Source organism: Neodiprion pinetum, chromosome 3 (genome assembly GCF_021155775.2).
Source record: "Neodiprion pinetum isolate iyNeoPine1 chromosome 3, iyNeoPine1.2, whole genome shotgun sequence".
Classification (NCBI taxonomy): domain Eukaryota; kingdom Metazoa; phylum Arthropoda; class Insecta; order Hymenoptera; family Diprionidae; genus Neodiprion; species Neodiprion pinetum.
The window spans coordinates 25,935,771-25,953,533 of NC_060234.1; the positions used below are offsets into that span (position 1 = coordinate 25,935,771).

Here is a 17,763-nt window from a genome sequence, read left to right on the forward strand (position 1 = left end):
ACATGTTTTCATTTCAAAAAATTGGAATATTCAAATATTCAAGCCTTACGCCGTTCACAAGAAATACGTTGATCACTTTTATCGCGTTATCGAATCTCACTTTCGTCTTCAAATTTCCTACACTCCCTGTAATCGGTAAAATTTTTTTACCCGCCATGTCGGTTGTTAAAAAAAAAAAAAAGCCTTGCTGAATTTTTTCAGCTTCCTTGGCAGCTTGCTTTCGATTGTAGTAGTTTTTACACATTTCCGCATTTGTTTTACCCATCTTGAAAACTGGAATAGAAATTGAATAAATAACTTATAAATAATAATACATACGGATAGTTAACCTCAATTATATTGGAGCACTTGAAAAAGTATATAAGCACAATTTTTTTCACTAATATTTACGAATAGTAAATAATATTAATCAAAATATTCAATTTAAATCACTACCGAATATAATTTATCAGCACATATATATAATTCGCACTTGTATAAAACTAAAACACGTGTGGTGAATGTAGAAACTAGAAACATGTGGATAAATATTATAAATACGAAAACAGTGATCAGAGGCGACGAGCGTGCCAACATGCGCGACTAACAGAGGTTCTATTTCTATTTTGTTGGTAGCTGTGAGCGGTTTAGCGGGCAGCTTCAACCTGTTACTTTTGTGTTACAGTGATGCGCGCGCATCTTAAAATTTCACTCTTAACGCGCCTAAAGAAGAATAACTTAAAAAATCCGATCTTCGTAGAGACAGATATAGAATGAATTGCGAGACGGATCCTGAATAAATGTGTAAAAAACGTGTTTTTCGAAGGAGCCTAACGCACACGTGTTGCAAATCTAACCGAGACCAGCTAGCCCAGTAATCACCGTGAACGCGGGCACAGACGCAGGCAAACTGATTCACATGTGTCTTTACACACGTACAGACATATACCGGACAACACCGATGCGTTTTGATTACACCTGCGATCAACGAACGGCCGTTACCCCCTCCGTCAATTTGCGTGTTTGCGACGAAGACGAAGAGGAGGACGAGAAGGACGAAGAACATCGTTCGACAAGAGGTGGCTGCCGTTCACCGTCGGGATGAACGGACGTAGGGACGATGCAATATGTAGTTAGCGTAATAGTAGAGGGAAGAGGAGGATATGCCGGGGTTCAGGGACTCTCGGGATTCTTATTATTCGAGATGTGGTCCTCGTTCCAGGGCGCGAGCTGCCCGGCTACCATGCCAGCCACTGGAGGCTGATCAAATTATACGCTTATCGGTAAACCGTCTGGTCGTATCTTCACCTATAATAATTCGTCATTTCTTACCGATGTATGTACGTTGTACGTACCTACTCGTGATCGCTTCACCTTCGCCGATCGACGCGCCTTCTGTGCGAGACGAGTTCAACCTGAACGATACGCAAGCTCGTCGAAGCCTTTCCAAAAACACCTTGTATCATGTATCGTTTCATATGTGAGTTCATACTCGTTCCCTTCGTTCAAAATTCGTAACTTTTTTACCCTGTCGCTTTTTTGTACAGTACAGTGTACGATCTCGTTTTCGGTGTTTACGATTTTCTCGAGATATACCGCATGTTGTACAATTGTCAGGTATAGGAAATCGGGGCGAAATTTTCTGATAAATCGATCGCCGTTATTTATTTTGTAAAATTACTCTCACGTTGCGAGAGAAACGCAAATATTGAGAAAAGAAATGATCTCTGAAACAGGTTCAAAACAGGTTGAAAATCGTCCAAAAAGTATTTCTTTAACTCAAATAAAGGTAGTTTCAGTAAATATTTTCATTTTAAAGTGAACGGGTTAAGAAAGTATCGATAATTCCCTGTACCTGACTTTGTTAGCTGTGCAATATCGTCGATTATACTTATTTGACTCGCGCCAAGTTGGTATCGATGCGTTAAAATTTACAATTAAGTTACACTGACGCAAGAACAAAAACGAAAATATGATTTCTAAAGTTGGACTGAATAAAGTTATCAAGTTGACGTAAACAAATCGATATTTCCTTGGCGTAGACAAAAAACTAATTAAAAACTGCGAATGTGCAATAAAACAATTTATGGTACTCGTAAAATTGATGACTTTACAGAGAGATCACTTTACCTTCTCACTTTAATATCTTGCAGTTTTTTTTTCACTTATGAATTACCCACAGGTCACTAGAGATTAATTTTTGATAACATTAATATACATTTTTCAATAATGCGTCATAAGTTTATCAGTTTTTATTATTATATTATAAAGAGTTATAACTTATAATGTTTTTGTATTCGATAATATTCTTGCTTTCGTGTATTAGTTTAGAAACTAAGGCGATAAATTTATATCAAATGATTCGCAGAGACTTACTTTGCGATAAATTCAGCAATAACTTACTCATCAAAATTTCATGAAAGACTACTACAATTTATGTATTAAAAAAATTTTATAACGTATTGTTACTTTGAAATTGTCAATATCAATCAATAATCTAGACTTTCTTGCAACAAATTTCAGGTTTAAAACTTGCTACTCTGTGATTAACTAAACCTTTCTTCAATTAAAATTCAAGTTTATTCACTTTAGTTAAAACTTTTCAAACTTCGGTTTGGATAATTTTATTTTTGTCCAACACCTTTCGTCACCCTCATGCGAATTAAATCATTTGTAAGCACAGAAATACAACCGACAAAGTTTTCATTTCATGTCGATATATTTAATCGAATATAACGCGATATAAAAACTTTACACGTTCGATGAGAAGCCTAAACCCATTTTATTCGAACTCTTTTGTAAGCGTAACGACTCTAGAGTATTTCTGTTCAAGTTCAAAATATCCGCGCATTCAAACGACCTTCTTTGTCATAACTTTTATACTGCGATTATTTCGAACGTCTTTCAACATTTCTCGCGGTTAGCTCAAATCTGTAAATAGTCAGCTAGCGAGCAAGGAGAAATCCTATCCGGGAACACGCTCTGATTGAAATGGAAAGCACCTAACTTTGATATAATACTTTCAGGCGTGAGTTGCAGTAATCGACTATATAGATCCGTTGATGGTTTCAGCATTAATCGCCGATTATACAATCCAATTAAATCTTAATTAACGTTTGAATTTGTGAATCATTATAATAACCGTTGTTCGTTTCAATTATTTGTACGCGTTACATTCTTGATTGTCGATCTTATACGGCTTCATTAATTGTGACTTTCACGCTCGTGAATTGTCCATCGTTGATGACCGGATTGGAGATCAAATTTTAAAATAGAACAGGTACTGGATAAAGAAAATGTTGCTTGATCCAAAAATACCTGTTTTTTTTTTCCAATCACGTTTAGGAAAGAAAAACAAAGTACGTGGATGTCTTCTGAAGTATAGAAAAGAAAATCGAGAGCTTTCCAGCCGATTACGCAAATAACAACGTTCACGCACAAATGTTCATCGTTTGTTCTTCAACTGCGAATTGCATTTTTTTGCCTTCATTTCAACTGATAGAGAAGCTCCTCTTGATTCAAGCGATTGCGTAATTCGTGTATTATTTTGAATTTGAATCGTATCCAAGAGTAACTGCAGCGAACTAGTCACTTCTTCAAAATTAGGACACTCTATGCACACTCATTGTCAGTAGAGGTACAGCATCACGCTCTAGTATATCTACACGATACACGTATAAATAAAACACAGTTTTTTCTGTTTTCTTCGCAATAAAAAAAACAAGAAACGAAGCCATCCGGCTATCGTTACAAGGTTCGTAAAAACGGTGGAATATTAAGAAACATTTTTTTAAACAGAGAAAAATTAATTTGCAATACTAACGACACTCGTGGATAACGTTTGAGGTATGTACGAGAAATATACGAAAGTCGTACATAATCACGCTGCGACGGGTTGGGTATCGAGAAACCAGCGGTAATTCATTGGAATAACCTTACAGCACCGCATGCAGGCATTCCTCGGTTCTTCTTGTAGAGCACGTGCGGTAACTGCCCTAACAGTCTCGCTCTACACGTATACATATACGAAGAACAGGAAGTCTTTCCAGTCTGAATCACGTAAATTGCGAAAAAGATTGAAAACCACCGCTAGAATTGATATGGCGCGTTGTTTCAGAGCCTGTGCGAGGAATTCAAGTGGCTGAAATTGCGAGAGTTCCCTACGATTTATTTATTTCCGATGGAAGAAGAAAAATTCATGCAGCAATTCTCTAGCGGAACTCATAGGCAATGACTCTAGGAGGATACATATCGGGGTTTGGCAACAGGTAAAAGCAAATAATTCGACTGAAAATGCGACATTTTTTTTCTCGCAATTACGTCATAGGAAAAAAGTGTTGTACTCCTACCTGTGCATATGTATGTTTTATTTTTTCTCCGCAGAACCAGCAGGTTCACCCTTTCTTTGTGATCTTTTTATGCCTGCATGTTCTGGGATTTCATTTGTACCGATTCCACAATTTAGAAATAGTAAAATAAATAAATAAATAATACACTAATACTTTTTGAGGATCATAGTACTTATACCTCACACCCGACGAGTTTAAAAGAAAATTGATCGCTGCTTGTCTAAGAGTTCACGTGTGGATTATTTAGAATATCAAAAGAACTGCTAAATCATGCTCTTCATGCGAATGTAACGAAAATTGTAAATCTTTTATCATCATCGATGGAAAACAAAAAAAAAAAAACCAATGTAGAATATCATGAAGCATATAGTACGTCATACCGGGAATCGTGCCAATGGAAAAAAGCTGAGATTTTCCACCGCAGCGCGCGACTGTAAATCAAAATATGAAAGCCAAAGAAACAGCAATCTCGAGACTAAGAATAAATAAATTAAACACAAATCTGATCTTCATATCGGCGATTAAACTCCCGGTGCTTAAATTGCTTCATAATGTTTAAATTATCAATCATGAAACTCTATTTTCTCAAGCTCGCAAAGAAATAAGTAAGAATTGTGGTTTAAAAACAAATCATACAGGGAAAAAAGAATGTTTAAATTATTTGTAGTCAATTTACCGGAATTAAGCAGGCTGCTGAACGTTGGATTGGAATTACTGGTATCCGCTTCTTACAGGGTTTTTCGACAGTTCCGCCAACCTGGAAAAACAAATTTGGATTGAACTCAGATCATTCGCTGTGCACAAGTCAGGACTAGCCAATTACAGAGTGATTTTATAGTCGGTGAAACTGTACTGAAATAATATCAAAATTCGTAAAGATGTCTAACCGTTTTTCGAAAAAAATAAATTGTAGAGAAAGAAAAAAACATTTCAAACAAATTTTAACGATCATTTGAAAGATAACATATTATTATTATAGATGTGAGAAACTGAATGATGTAACAAAAAAATGGGCGTATATAAAACCGAATCCAAAGGCGATGCTCGCTGCGGTCTAACCTCGGTGTTATACCTATGCTGAAGAGAGATATTTTTAAATTGCCTAGAAATTCCAAACGGTCCAGTTTGGAAGTGAAGTTAACGCTGACTGGAGTAGCGCGTGAGTAGAGCTGGATAATCTGTGAATGATAAATTTTCGTGCGTTTTTGTCCCTACTAATCGTGATCGCAACGAGTTTGCACAGTTGCTACGAACCTCGGATTAATGGTACGAACACCTTTTACACTTTACGCAAGTGCACCGTGTCTGACCTATTTTCGAGGGTGACTGTACGCAGTTAATTAATAGATAGGCACTCGAGGCGAGGTGTGATTGTAATTAGTGAGTCGAATGATCCGAATTTATTACCAAGTAGAGACACATAACGGTGAAAACGGAAATGAGACGAAATCGAAAATCTGCAAAACTGAAAAAAACTTGGAAGATTCGTTGATACGTTGACCTACGTATGTTGAGTTTCAGACATAATTCTCGTTACCAGACAAGCTGTTACACCGAATTTGGAGCGTGAAAAACGAGAGCCGGAAATTAAAAGTCAAATCCTGAAATAACGACCTAACAAAGGGGTGTTATACGCAGGTATAATACAGCCGGTATCGATTGGTTTATAGGTCAGATATTTATAATCAAACGCCGTGTAGATGAGAGTTCAACATGAGACAAGGGAGTGGCAAAAGGGTGTGGCGGTGCGTCATTTCTTTCAGGGTTTTAAATCAAGGACAATGTGCAAGTTTTATCGGATAAATGAGGGTGGGTAAAATTGTGTAACAGCGAGTACATGTTGTAACTTTTCTGAGGGTTTGAACGATTTTTTCCAACGATAATCACAATTCTGCGATTAGGAGAGGGCCGATGGGATTCCCTTTGATTAATAGAGTGAAAAATTGTTCTCTGGTTAAATCCAGTTCTATTTTCAGCCACGGTATTCGTTATAATTATAGCGTGGCATTGGACGGTACATGTATATGCTATATCCGAAGACGTCAAGAGAAAATATCGTCTATTCTCGTCAAATGAAAAATCGTGACTGGCCTCTATCGATTATAAAAATTATTGGATTTTCTCATCCAAATAACCTAATATTATTTAATGATATTTGTGAATCTCATCGTTTTCAATTTCTCTGATGCATTATGGGTTTCAAGAAAAATTCAATTCCAACTTCCAAGTCATTCGATCGATGTGATCAACGATCTAACCGTTTAAGGGCCTTCAGAATCGAATTAGTTCATGCCAAACACGGATTTTCCATCTCAATTTTTTAGTTAATTTTTTTGTTACGATTCCGATGGATTATTTTAATAAAATAAATTATATTTTCTATAATTTGTGCAGATCATTACAATTTTCGCGTATTTTAATTCAATTTTTGTAACTTATATAGAGTGAAACTATCGGCAGGTGTTGGAAGAATTTGTTGTTGTCCTACTTTTCCGGCGATTTCAGTATTGCCAAAAATTTTTCTTTCCCCATATAGGTATATGGGAAAACATGATGTCACGTGACGCCAGTACGTTAATCGTTCTGTGTTTCCTAGATGCGATATTTACGTCACGTTTGTACAGAGGCGTTTTAAACTTCAGATTAGATTTTCCCGTTTGAATGAAACGGAACTGCTGCATTGTATAACAAAGAGCCAAGATAACCAACCAATAGCATAGCAACTGGGAAGAGTTCCCAAATATCTAATATTCGTATAAAAAATCAGACTGACAATTAAATGATTACAGTCAACTTATTTCAATATTATGACATACAGATATAAACGGTATGTAAAATAAATGTTAAAATATCGTGTTAATTCCAACGAATTTCACATTTGCACAAATTACTTCCAACGGTGCGGTGCGCATAAAGAAATTTGAATAACAAACTTTGTAGGATTTGAATTTATTTTATTGCGAGGGTTATACACGTATACGTATACAATCGGCAAAATCATTACAATCTTTATTTACCCACGCGAACATTATATATTGATGTTTAAACGATATATTCAATTTTTTTCCTAACTGTTTTGCCATATCGAACAGAGAAAAGTCAATTTCTCCTGCAAGCACCCGCTGTACGAGCCCGTGGATTACGTCATATCTAAATGCGGTTCATTGATCCACAACAAATGGACCATAAACCCATTTCGGTCTGGCTTCAAGTACGCCAGTAAACGTTTGGAGTCAAGTAATCGTCAGGACTGAGGCGATGATCTCGAGTTATAATCGTGTGGAGCGGTGTGGAGACCCATTTAGGTAATACGCGGCTTATCTAGCCCACGCGACGGCAAATTAAGTTAAAGAGATAAACAGAAAAAAAAAAGAGAAAAGAAAAATAAACCTGGAGAAGCGAAAAACCGACTATACGCGTAAAGACCAACGCAGTTGAACATGCTAAGGTCACCTTCGCAAGGTGATCAGGATCATTTCGGTGCCGAGAACAGTCTCTTTTCAACACCGGGAATACGAGCGACGAGGAAATTGTTTTCATATATCGCGGACATGTTTTACACGTTTTCCCACGCGTGATTTCGGCACAAAAAATACACGTTTCTATGACGGTATTGCGAGTCTGCGAAAGCGCATGCTCGGAGTGTAGAAAATGCCACTTTCAAGTCCTAGGATAAGAATGTGATCTTTTCTGTACTCCGCGCATGCGCCGTCGCCGGAGAATCTGACATTACGCGACTCTAACCGTAATTTCGTGCTTGGTGAAAGAACGCGTAACATATTCTTGTTGTTATACAAAAAATCGTGTCCAACAAGGAGGCAACGTTCTTTTCGCCTCGCGTATTTACAATATTCGGCTTCGGCTCACCTGCGACTCATGTTGCAAACTTACGCTCGGTCCGAAAAGACCAAGTTTGCCTCCTTTTTCCACAAAACATACTATTCGGGAATCGATACACCGAAGCTATCACGGTTGGGTTACAGTATTATTCGGCGTATAGCGGCGTCCCACTAGCCACGCCACGCTACGACGATGAGTGGAGTGAGCTAGCGAGTGAGTCTCTCGCAAGTTTTCCCACGTCGCAACGCCGCAGTCTCGTCGTTGACAGTCGCGAGTACGGATGAACCATCTCGGTTCCTCGTCAGCACGTGAATCACAACGTCGTAAGCGCTAATTTCTTCTTATTCCTCCTCCCCCTCCTCCCCCCCCGTATCTTCGTCGTTCACGTGAATCTCAATTTATTTTTTGGCCGAAGAGAGGATCAGGGTGGAGTGGGGTGGTGATGCGGGGGTGGGGCGCCAAAGTTTATCAGAGCCGACGCAACGAGCGATTCTATAAATAGTTGGCCTGGCATCGCGCAGTATAAGTCGACCTTGTCCTTTCGCTTATATAAAACCTTCGGCCGCGAACTGCAGCTTCATTTGATCCCGGTCTGTCAGTAGGCGCGTATAGATTCCCTCGCACTAATCCGAACGACAAATAAGAGACGAGGAATTAGGTGAGCAGTTACAAAAACGGATTCACCACGCGCTTTTTCATCCGTCAACAGTGAGTTTAACACGGTTCGGATTATCCCTGCGGTATTGAAAAAGGAAAAAAGTACGCGGACCGTTTTTAATTTTCAACTCACGACAAATTCATTATACACAGTTTTTAAAATACAATGACTGAGGTTTCGCACTCGTAATCACTCTTGTTGCTGTTGTTATTGTTACTGTTATTATGTGACAGGTGAGCACTACTTCGGAACTGTGGACCTTGGCCAAAATACATTTGTTATACAAGATGGCCTGTTATTCATCAACGACAAGAAAAAACACCTTCCCTTGGATTTAATCGGCGAGTTTAACGAAACTCTCTCGGATCTGCAGGGCGGGGTGTTGGATGTGCGCCGTTCCTTATTCTTAACGAATTTTCCGACATCGATCACCTGTGGGCGGCACGCCATTGAACGTACGTGATTGTCACGTCGCTTCCTGTATAATTATGCGTACTTTTTGTTGCTTTTCAACCCAGCAAACAAAAGACATTAACAATGCAGCTGAATTATTACACGCACGAAATAAGAACCGACTCTGCCGATACACGGTGTAGTGTCTGCTTCTCTTTTCGTCTCTTTCTCCCACGCTTTCGCTCTTTCTATACCATCAAAAATGCTGATGCCGTAACGCTGAACAAGAATTTTTTTTTCTAGAAACTTCCCGTCGACTCACGTTTCGCCAGGCGACTAATTTTTTCACCGATTGTGTGAACCGATTGAAAAGAAAGGCTAGCTTTATTAACGGTATCGGTAATTTTTACTTAATCGTGGTCTAATATATCCCATTCGTACATAGATTTTTAGACGTTAAACTCAAGTTCATTTGGAGAATTAGCCTAGGACAACTAGAAATCCATGTTTACGGTGATCTGGAAACTGTAGAATTGAGCGTGATTTACTCTCTTGCACTTTAGAGTTAATGAAAAACGTAATGTGACAGAAGATTTATGCAAGCAAGTTCATATTGAAAATTAAAAAAAAACTTATAATAAATAATCATTGCATTTTTTAAAGTAAACAATGTGTCTAACAGAGTTGTAAATCAACTAAAAACCGATAAATTATAAATAAGTTTTTATCATTATCAATGTATTTTCTTCCCTGCTTGTGAGCACACTGCAAAGTAAGCATGATTTCTATGACTGGATTGTTCTCAATAATAAAATGATGATCGTTAGGAAGGTTAAAAATCGTTCGCTGCCTAACTTGGTATCGGTGTGACGGCACCATAAAAGGTAGAGCTCTGGTGTTCTTAACGTTAATTGAATTGGCACGTATATGTACATGGAGAACTGCTAAACCGACCTCTTGCACAATTAGTCATAGCCTCTTGATTTAATTTAGAATTCATATTGAATTCGTGCTCAATTGAAGCTCCCTTTCGTCTACTTCAACTGCATGATTTCGAAATCCACCCCACGTTAAATTAGATGCGATTAACTATACAAGACGGTAAATTGTTTTCCAATTGCTTCATAATCCCCATTGTAACAAAAAAATAATAACGTGTACAAAAAATGTAATATTTAATTTTAATGTGAGAACGAATTTTTTTAAGACAAATCATCTTTCAAAGATTGCAAAAACATAGTATAGCAGAATTTCATGCCGCCAAACTGACGGCATAATTGTATAAGGAAAACCGCAACACTGATTAGCGCTGGTCGCGTAAACAAGGTCAAATCTATGCAGTCACAGACGGACTCAAAAATAGCATGTGCAGTGATGACTGACTGTTTCTGATCTGTTTACATACGACCGTTATTAACACTTGTAATTAATGCGTCCTCGCAATCACGAACTTTAGCTTTTATACTTACCAGACTGAAATTTTTGTCATTGCAGACGATCAAGGTCCACGCATCCAGTAAGATTGAGCTTCCGCGTGAAGAATAATGAGAAGAACATGAATTCCTTGCAATGCATCGCAGTGTGGGACCAGCGGGAAATCGATTAGCATAAGTGACGATTTAAAGGCGTGTATACGATAACCCAGCGACGTTTTAAACTACCCAGCGTGACGCGTGGGTGGATCGATTGAATTGTAAAACGTACCCGTGGGTGATATAACCTTGACGAATTTATGGAGACGATAAAAAAGTGGTGTAGTTGAAAAAGCCGTCCAACAGTTTCAAGGAATAACAAGTCGAAGCACAAGTGTTGGCAGATAAGCAAACAACGTATGCTTGATTGACTTTCCGCGTATATCTCGTCTCTTCGCGTAAGGTAAATCTCACTATCGCATGGATCTGGACTACCACATTGTTGGGGAATTCTAAAGCTGTTGACGTGATTGAATCTGACCGTTTGAGATGACGTCGAAGATGACGAAGAGTCACATTTTCACCTCATTTGTCCTCGCGTTCTTGGCGACGGTCTCCTCAGCCAACGCTGACGGTGGTAAATGCGAAATGCTACTGCCCCAGGATGGCAGATCTATCGTGTATTCGTGCGTCGAGGCGACCCTTGATCACCTCCAGAGTATTCCGAGTGAGGCCGAGTGGATACAATTCTCAGTTTCGAAATTACCAAACATTCCGAAAGGGGCGTTTTCCAGGTTCAACCTGCGCAGATTATCCTTCTACAACTGCGACGTGAGGCACATCGATCCAGAGGCCTTCGAAGGCCTTGTCAACCTCAGATGGCTGACCTTCTATGGATTGACCGTAAATGTTATCAGAGCTTCCTGGTTCAAAGGCTTGACGAGCCTCACCCACCTTTCGATGGAGAACAACCAAATCATGTACATCGAGCCAACCGTATTCCTGCGCATTCCCAATCTCGAATATTTGAACATTGAGAACAACGAGTTGAGCTGTTTACCGTACCACGCCCTGACGCCGTTGAGGAAACTCAGAAACATGCGAACCCGTAAGAACCCATGGCTTTGTAATTGCTACATGGAGCTCGTAGTTTGGATGGCGAATCGTCAGATAAACATGGGAGCAAAAGATGCGCTGTCGAAATTCAAATATGAGTGCATGGAAGATTTTGGCCCCAGATCAAGCATCTCGGAATTACACACGTACAAATGGACCGCATTGAGCAGCGAGGAGTACCAAAAAATGTACAAAAATGCATCGTCATCGCAAACGGAGTATGTTTCATTGAGCTCAACGGAGTTATCCAGGATCCCAGATAACACGGAATCGATAAATTTTGAAAGAACTAAGATAAGAATGATAGAAGACTTCGCCTTCTTCCGATTTGGGAACAGCTTGAGAAGCCTTAACTTCAGCAGCTGCAGCATAAATCAAATTGAGCCGGAAGCTTTTGTCGGGTTGTCAAAATTGGAGCAACTCGTTCTCTTCAATAACAGCATTAATGAGGTCAAGTCTGAATGGTTCAAAGATCTTTACGGATTGAAGGAACTCGTGTTGGATGGTAATTCAATAACACATATACCGCAAAGTCTGTTTCAATCACTTGGAAATATAGAAACTTTGAGTCTCAATGGCAACAAAATACAGTGCCTTTCCACCGATTCATTTTCGTTTCTAAAGAAACTCAAAAGAGTGAACATTGAGGACAATCCGTGGGTCTGTAACTGCCAGAAAGAGTTTAGAGCTTGGTTGGATAAGAAACAAATCGGGTACAAAATGTCTACTGGAAAATGTACGAATGAAAAGATCGAAAAAAATCTGCATCGATCTGAAACGGAATATGAGAGCGGTGTAAATGAACATAAGTCTGGAAGCGTGGTAACAGAAATTAAAAATCAAGAGGCCGAAACGACCCACGGCTCTGTGATTCAGTCCAACGAAGGCTTCCCTACACACTTTGGAAACTATCACGAAGAACAGAACGAAGAGATCGCAAAAAACGAAGCTCAACACGAACAAAATAAAAAAATCACCAGTTATGAACACTACCTCAATATAACAGAACGGCAACAGCAACAATCAGAATATAAAATGCAACAGCAGCATTCACAGAAAACCATGCAACAGCAACAATCAGAATATAAAATGCAACAGCAGCATTCACAGCAAACCATGCAACAGCAGCAGCAGCAGGAGCTAATACAACCGCAATCACAACAAACGATACAAATGCAAGAACATCGCGAACAAAATTGGAAAACACACAATTGGGAATATAAACCACGTCCTCAAACTGGCTGCACTGCATTAGGGACAGATCTGGATAGTGTTACAGAGATATCGCGAAAAGACTTTGGACCTCCGGGAGATTGTCGAATAGTAAAATCGCGATGGTCTTTTGTTAGAAGATCGTACTTGTGTTCAGATGCAACACTATCGAATTTGAGTAGGATTCCTGAGCAGGCTGAATCAATAACAGTTCAGAACTCTGTGATACCCCACTTGCTCGATAATACATTTGCCCGCTTCGGAGGTAACCTCCGAGTTCTCGAGCTAATAAATTGCAGCATCCAGCATATAACACCTCGAGCTTTTGCGGGGCTGGTGAACTTGCAAGAACTTAATCTCAACCTTAATTACATCACGGAGGTACGAACTTCCTGGTTTGAGGCCATGCCTTCTTTAAGACGGCTCAGTTTGTCGTGCAATCATATCCAACGAGTCGAAAACGGTGTGTTTTTCTTATTGAAAAAACTCGAATATCTTGAGATAAGAAATAACCGACTGAATTCAATCGGAACCGAATCAGTCTCGTCCATGTCGAGCATGCGCGTAATGGCCATCGATAATAATCCGTGGTCCTGCCTCAACCTACATAAGCTGGTCGAATGGATGGATAGTCGTGACATATATTACGACAAGAATCGTTTGAAGCTAGGTTCACACTGGGACTGTATAGGAAGTAGTACTGTATACTCACGTGACGGGAGCAACGTTACAACAGGTGGAATCCCAGGAAGTACTTCCACGACTTCTCCAACACTTCCACCACTTCCACCACCACCGCCCCATTCGCTACGATCCTATCGATGCACCTTCGACCTAAATAGTCAGTACGGTATCAACAGCCGTGAATGCGTTGGTGGTGATCTGCATGTTCTGGAGGAAATCCCGAGTAACGCTGAGAGAATCAAGATCACAAATGCCATGATTCCACAATTACCAGCTGACGCCTTTGCTCGATTCACAAACTTAAGGGAGTTGCTGTTCTACAACTGTAGCATTGAAGATATCGATCAGTTCGCGTTCCGTGGATTGCGTAAATTGCAGCTGCTAACTTTAGTTGATAACAGAATACCGATTGTCAGATCGGCATGGTTCTCTGAACTCAACGCATTGACTAAACTTCAACTGGCGAGAAACTCCGTGACGGAAATTGAGGCCGACACTTTCAGCCATCTGCAAAATCTGCAGGAACTTTCCCTGAAGGACAACAAGATCGATTGCATCTACACAGAATCGTTGAGTCCTTTGAAAAATCTTAAGGTAGCGTCGTTTGAAGAGAATCCGTGGAAATGGGGATGTCTGAAGGGATTGGAAGACTTCGTTCAAAGACGTAACGTCAGTGCTACAAAGTTCGATACTTATCACGGTAGAGTTATAAATTGCGGCATATGTTACACAAAAGAAGGCACGGCAGTTCCTATCACGAATTCGAAAGGAACTACGAACACTTCGATCTCGGCGGTCAATGTGATATGCGTCTCCATAGCTATGCTTATTTTCACCAAGTTCTAACGTCAGTCGACCAAAATAAACCACCTTTTGCCGTGAGACTAATATTACACTTGCAAGCTATGCGTCAAGGATCGAAATTTACAAATTTAATGCTCTTCATCGTATAGTTTTGCACGCATACGTGATATATTTGATCTGATATGCATAAAAATATCAACGTACGTGTTGTGAACGTAAGAAATAGCCTGGTAATGAAAGTGTTAGTTTTAGCTGCTTTGATACCGCAAAAATTTATACGTGCTTCCTAGTTTTATACTGATTGAGGTTGTATACATTTTTTGAATCTATACTTCACACGGTATACCTACATATGTTTCGACTAAGCAGCACTTGTCATTTTTGATATTGACAAATATGTCAATTGCGATGAACATGTTGTGACCAACGAATCTATCAGATGAATCGATAGCACGAGCAAGTCAAGCGCGATGTCAATATCGGATCAAATTTTTTTCAAATGCACTTGACGGATAGACAAGAATTATTAATTTCGTACTCCCATACAGTTTATTGGCAAACGGCCCATGTTATTTTTAGAAATTTCAACTCGATGAGTAAAACAGTGCCATAATAATTCGTTCATATTCCAATACTTGATAACGTTATATTAACCAATATTTAAATCTTATGTATTTAATTAGATGCATTTCATCCGATGCAACCGTAAATAATGATGCAAGGTAATTTTATTAAGCTATTTACACACGATGCGTACAAATAAAAGACGTGACCACCTTGAACGATAAGTGCCTTAAAATAGCTAAACAGATTTTTCAATTTTTCATGACGTAAATCAAACATAAATCTACGTTATATACATACCTGTGTATATAACACGTGTATGAATAACGAGTATGTATAATATACTTAAACGCTGGCTGTGTTCACACATTGACTTAATGATCCCGTACAAATAACTTTTTTCGTCAAAGTACGAAGCCAAAACATGAATCAAAATACTTATTTATTGCCGATAATGATTAATTGTAGAATTAAAATAAGTATAGTAACACGTTAGAAGGAATAGCTCCTGTTTTACAATTAGTAATACGTGTAACAAAGATATATCTAATCCCAATAAAAAATTTTACTTGTCATCTATGTACGAAGCAATTTGGGGGGTAAGACTATTAAAATTCGATTTTGCCCTTCTTAAGGACAGGTCTAATATATATATTGCTTCGAAAATGTTGTCTAAGAATATATTCATGTATAATATATATTTTTTCTAATTTATATAATTTTGCAAGTTATGTATTTTTAATAATAATTTTTCCCCGATTGTTAATATATTTTCGCTGCGCAGTGGAAGCACATAATATATCACTTCGACAAATATTTGCTCTTTAGAGCTTGAACTCGAAATATAATGATTGATGAATATTTATGCGTACAATTATTTCTTTAGTAATATAACATCTCGTAGAATGGAAAAATAAATACTTTTATTACTTTTTACTTTCAATACTATACTCACTTTTATAAAATTAGGTATCTGCATTCTCATCAAACTGTTTTCAGGATCGCCTCGATTCGAAACTACAGTATTACTGGAATACTTTTTTCCAGGTACATAGAGAACTCTGCTCGGGTTTCGACCTCACAGTTCATAAAATAGTGATGTCGACAATACCGAGATCTCCGCAAAGTTCAAGTTTTCAATTTCACGCCGCATATTTCAGTTCATCTTCCTGGCCTTGAACTTGTCGTATAAAAGCATCTCAACTCAACTATACGCGATGCGAATCCCTCCGTAATTTCCACATCGAATGACCCCGTTCCATTTCTCGCTTTGCTTTATTTTGTGTCGTCATCATAGGGGATCCGATTCATCATGCTCTAAATCTTTTTTAGAACTTATATATAACATTACGTTGCAGCGCGATGTGTGAGTATGTTTTCCAAACCATTAAAACCATACTATACTATGAGTTAGCCTGATAGGCATCTCTATCCGGCCAACGTTGAGGAACGTTTGGACTCTACAGTGAGAAAATCGATATTTCACCTTGTGGTGAAGTTGTGGAATTTTTTGTCTGCTCTTCACTCGACTTTACACTTTATATGTTATGACTTCACGCATAAACCTAGTGCGAAGCTTCACGTGAGCTTTTTTCAATCTTTATGCAGGAAAAAAAATAATTTGAATCCGAACCAAGCTTTATTAACCATTAAAAATAAGAATCCATTCAATCCAGCATTGGTTCCAGTTCAAGTTTCTTTCACTTACGTGAATGGAATAATTATGAGAAATATCGAAAATTACATTTAGAGTAGGTATGAAAATATGCAACAGGTACACAGAAGAAATGAGATTCGTGTACATCAATTTTCCAACAAACAACGTGATTCTTTTCACCACATTGTCCGGATGTTATTGTAAATTACTTTGCACTCGGTTCATTTTGAAATATTCCGTAAAATTATTCGCTAATTCTTATATTAATACTGCTTCAAATCGCTGCAACGTTAAATATACAGTTTCAAAGATATGATACGATACGAAAAGAATCGAGTTAAAAGCTAATAAACAGACGACGGAAATGTGGTAAATAAAAAAAAAGCTCACTAGACTAAGAGTTCGTCTTTGTAGCAACTTCACAAGGTTTATTTGCGGCACAAAAACACATTAATTGAAAAATTGGCAATAACCTTCTCTCCGTTTAAATTAGCACGTCGTTGTCGAGTGTCTCTCTCTTTCTCTCTCTGTCTTTCCCCAAATTACTCACCTCCTCTCCGCAATACTGACCCGGCTAAGGGTGTCACGAATAGACCGATTATCTGTAGCGTTCGATAAAAATCCGCGCAGGATTACACCTGGGGCCCAACAAGCATAGGTAAGTTTTACCCTCATTGTCAAAGGTAGGATCATCGCGGATGCCAAACCATTGTAATACTGGTTCGTGATCGTCGGGTTATCCGGCTTGAGGATCGCGTGAAAAAACTAGGTTATAGTATATTAATTACTACCGAACACAATAATATATACGAGGTCATTTACTCATTGCTAAACACCAACGCTCTATCAATGTAGGAATGGATAGAGATTCGCGGTAGTTTAGCTTGTAAACGCGTCCCAGGATTGGCCGGCGCAGTTATCACATATGATATTGTTAATCAAATCACCAATGTATATTGAGACAAAAAAATAAAAAAGTTATCAAAGGTCTGGAAACAAACAGTTTTTTCCCACGTCTCCAACATTTAGTTCGTACAATAGTGGGACGTTCCGTACAGCTGTTCTACATATGGAAAGGACATTAAGTATAATCCG

At 38.6% G+C, this 17,763-nt stretch overlaps 2 protein-coding genes across 11 annotated transcripts in view; one reads left to right on the top strand and one right to left on the bottom strand.

Moving 5' to 3' along the window:
• The window catches only part of LOC124214839 (cytospin-A), a 135,364-nt gene that overhangs the window by 101,886 nt on the left and 15,715 nt on the right, over positions 1-17,763 (bottom strand). For 5 of the 7 annotated variants that reach the window (XM_046617524.2, XM_046617523.2, XM_046617522.2 and 2 more), the window contains exon 3: positions 5,005-5,085. In XM_046617524.2, the coding sequence (XP_046473480.1) occupies positions 5,005-5,085 (81 nt within the window). Of the gene's footprint in view, positions 1-5,004; positions 5,086-8,195; positions 8,339-15,966; positions 16,006-17,763 lie in introns of those variants that run through there. The other 2 variants (XM_069134194.1, XM_069134195.1) reach the window with 2 other exon arrangements.
• LOC124214840 (slit homolog 1 protein-like) lies at positions 8,413-15,947 on the top strand. Of its 4 annotated transcripts, none has more exons than XM_046617536.1 (3): positions 8,413-8,491; positions 9,060-9,281; positions 10,714-15,947. In XM_046617536.1, exon 3 carries the CDS (start codon positions 11,181-11,183, stop codon positions 14,487-14,489), a length of 3,309 nt encoding a protein of 1,102 aa, XP_046473492.1. In that variant the 5' UTR covers positions 8,413-8,491; positions 9,060-9,281; positions 10,714-11,180; the 3' UTR covers positions 14,490-15,947. The 4 variants fall into 4 exon arrangements, with proteins under 4 accessions (XP_046473492.1, XP_046473489.1, XP_046473490.1 ...); XM_046617533.2 differs by lacking the exon at positions 8,413-8,491 and adding an exon at positions 8,620-8,927; XM_046617534.2 differs by lacking the exon at positions 8,413-8,491 and adding an exon at positions 8,620-8,876.

Bases quoted from the DNA above. Each gene is read 5' to 3' on its own strand.
- LOC124214840 (XM_046617536.1), top strand. From the start codon at position 11,181: ATGACGTCGAAGATGACGAAGAGTCACATTTTCACCTCATTTGTCCTC.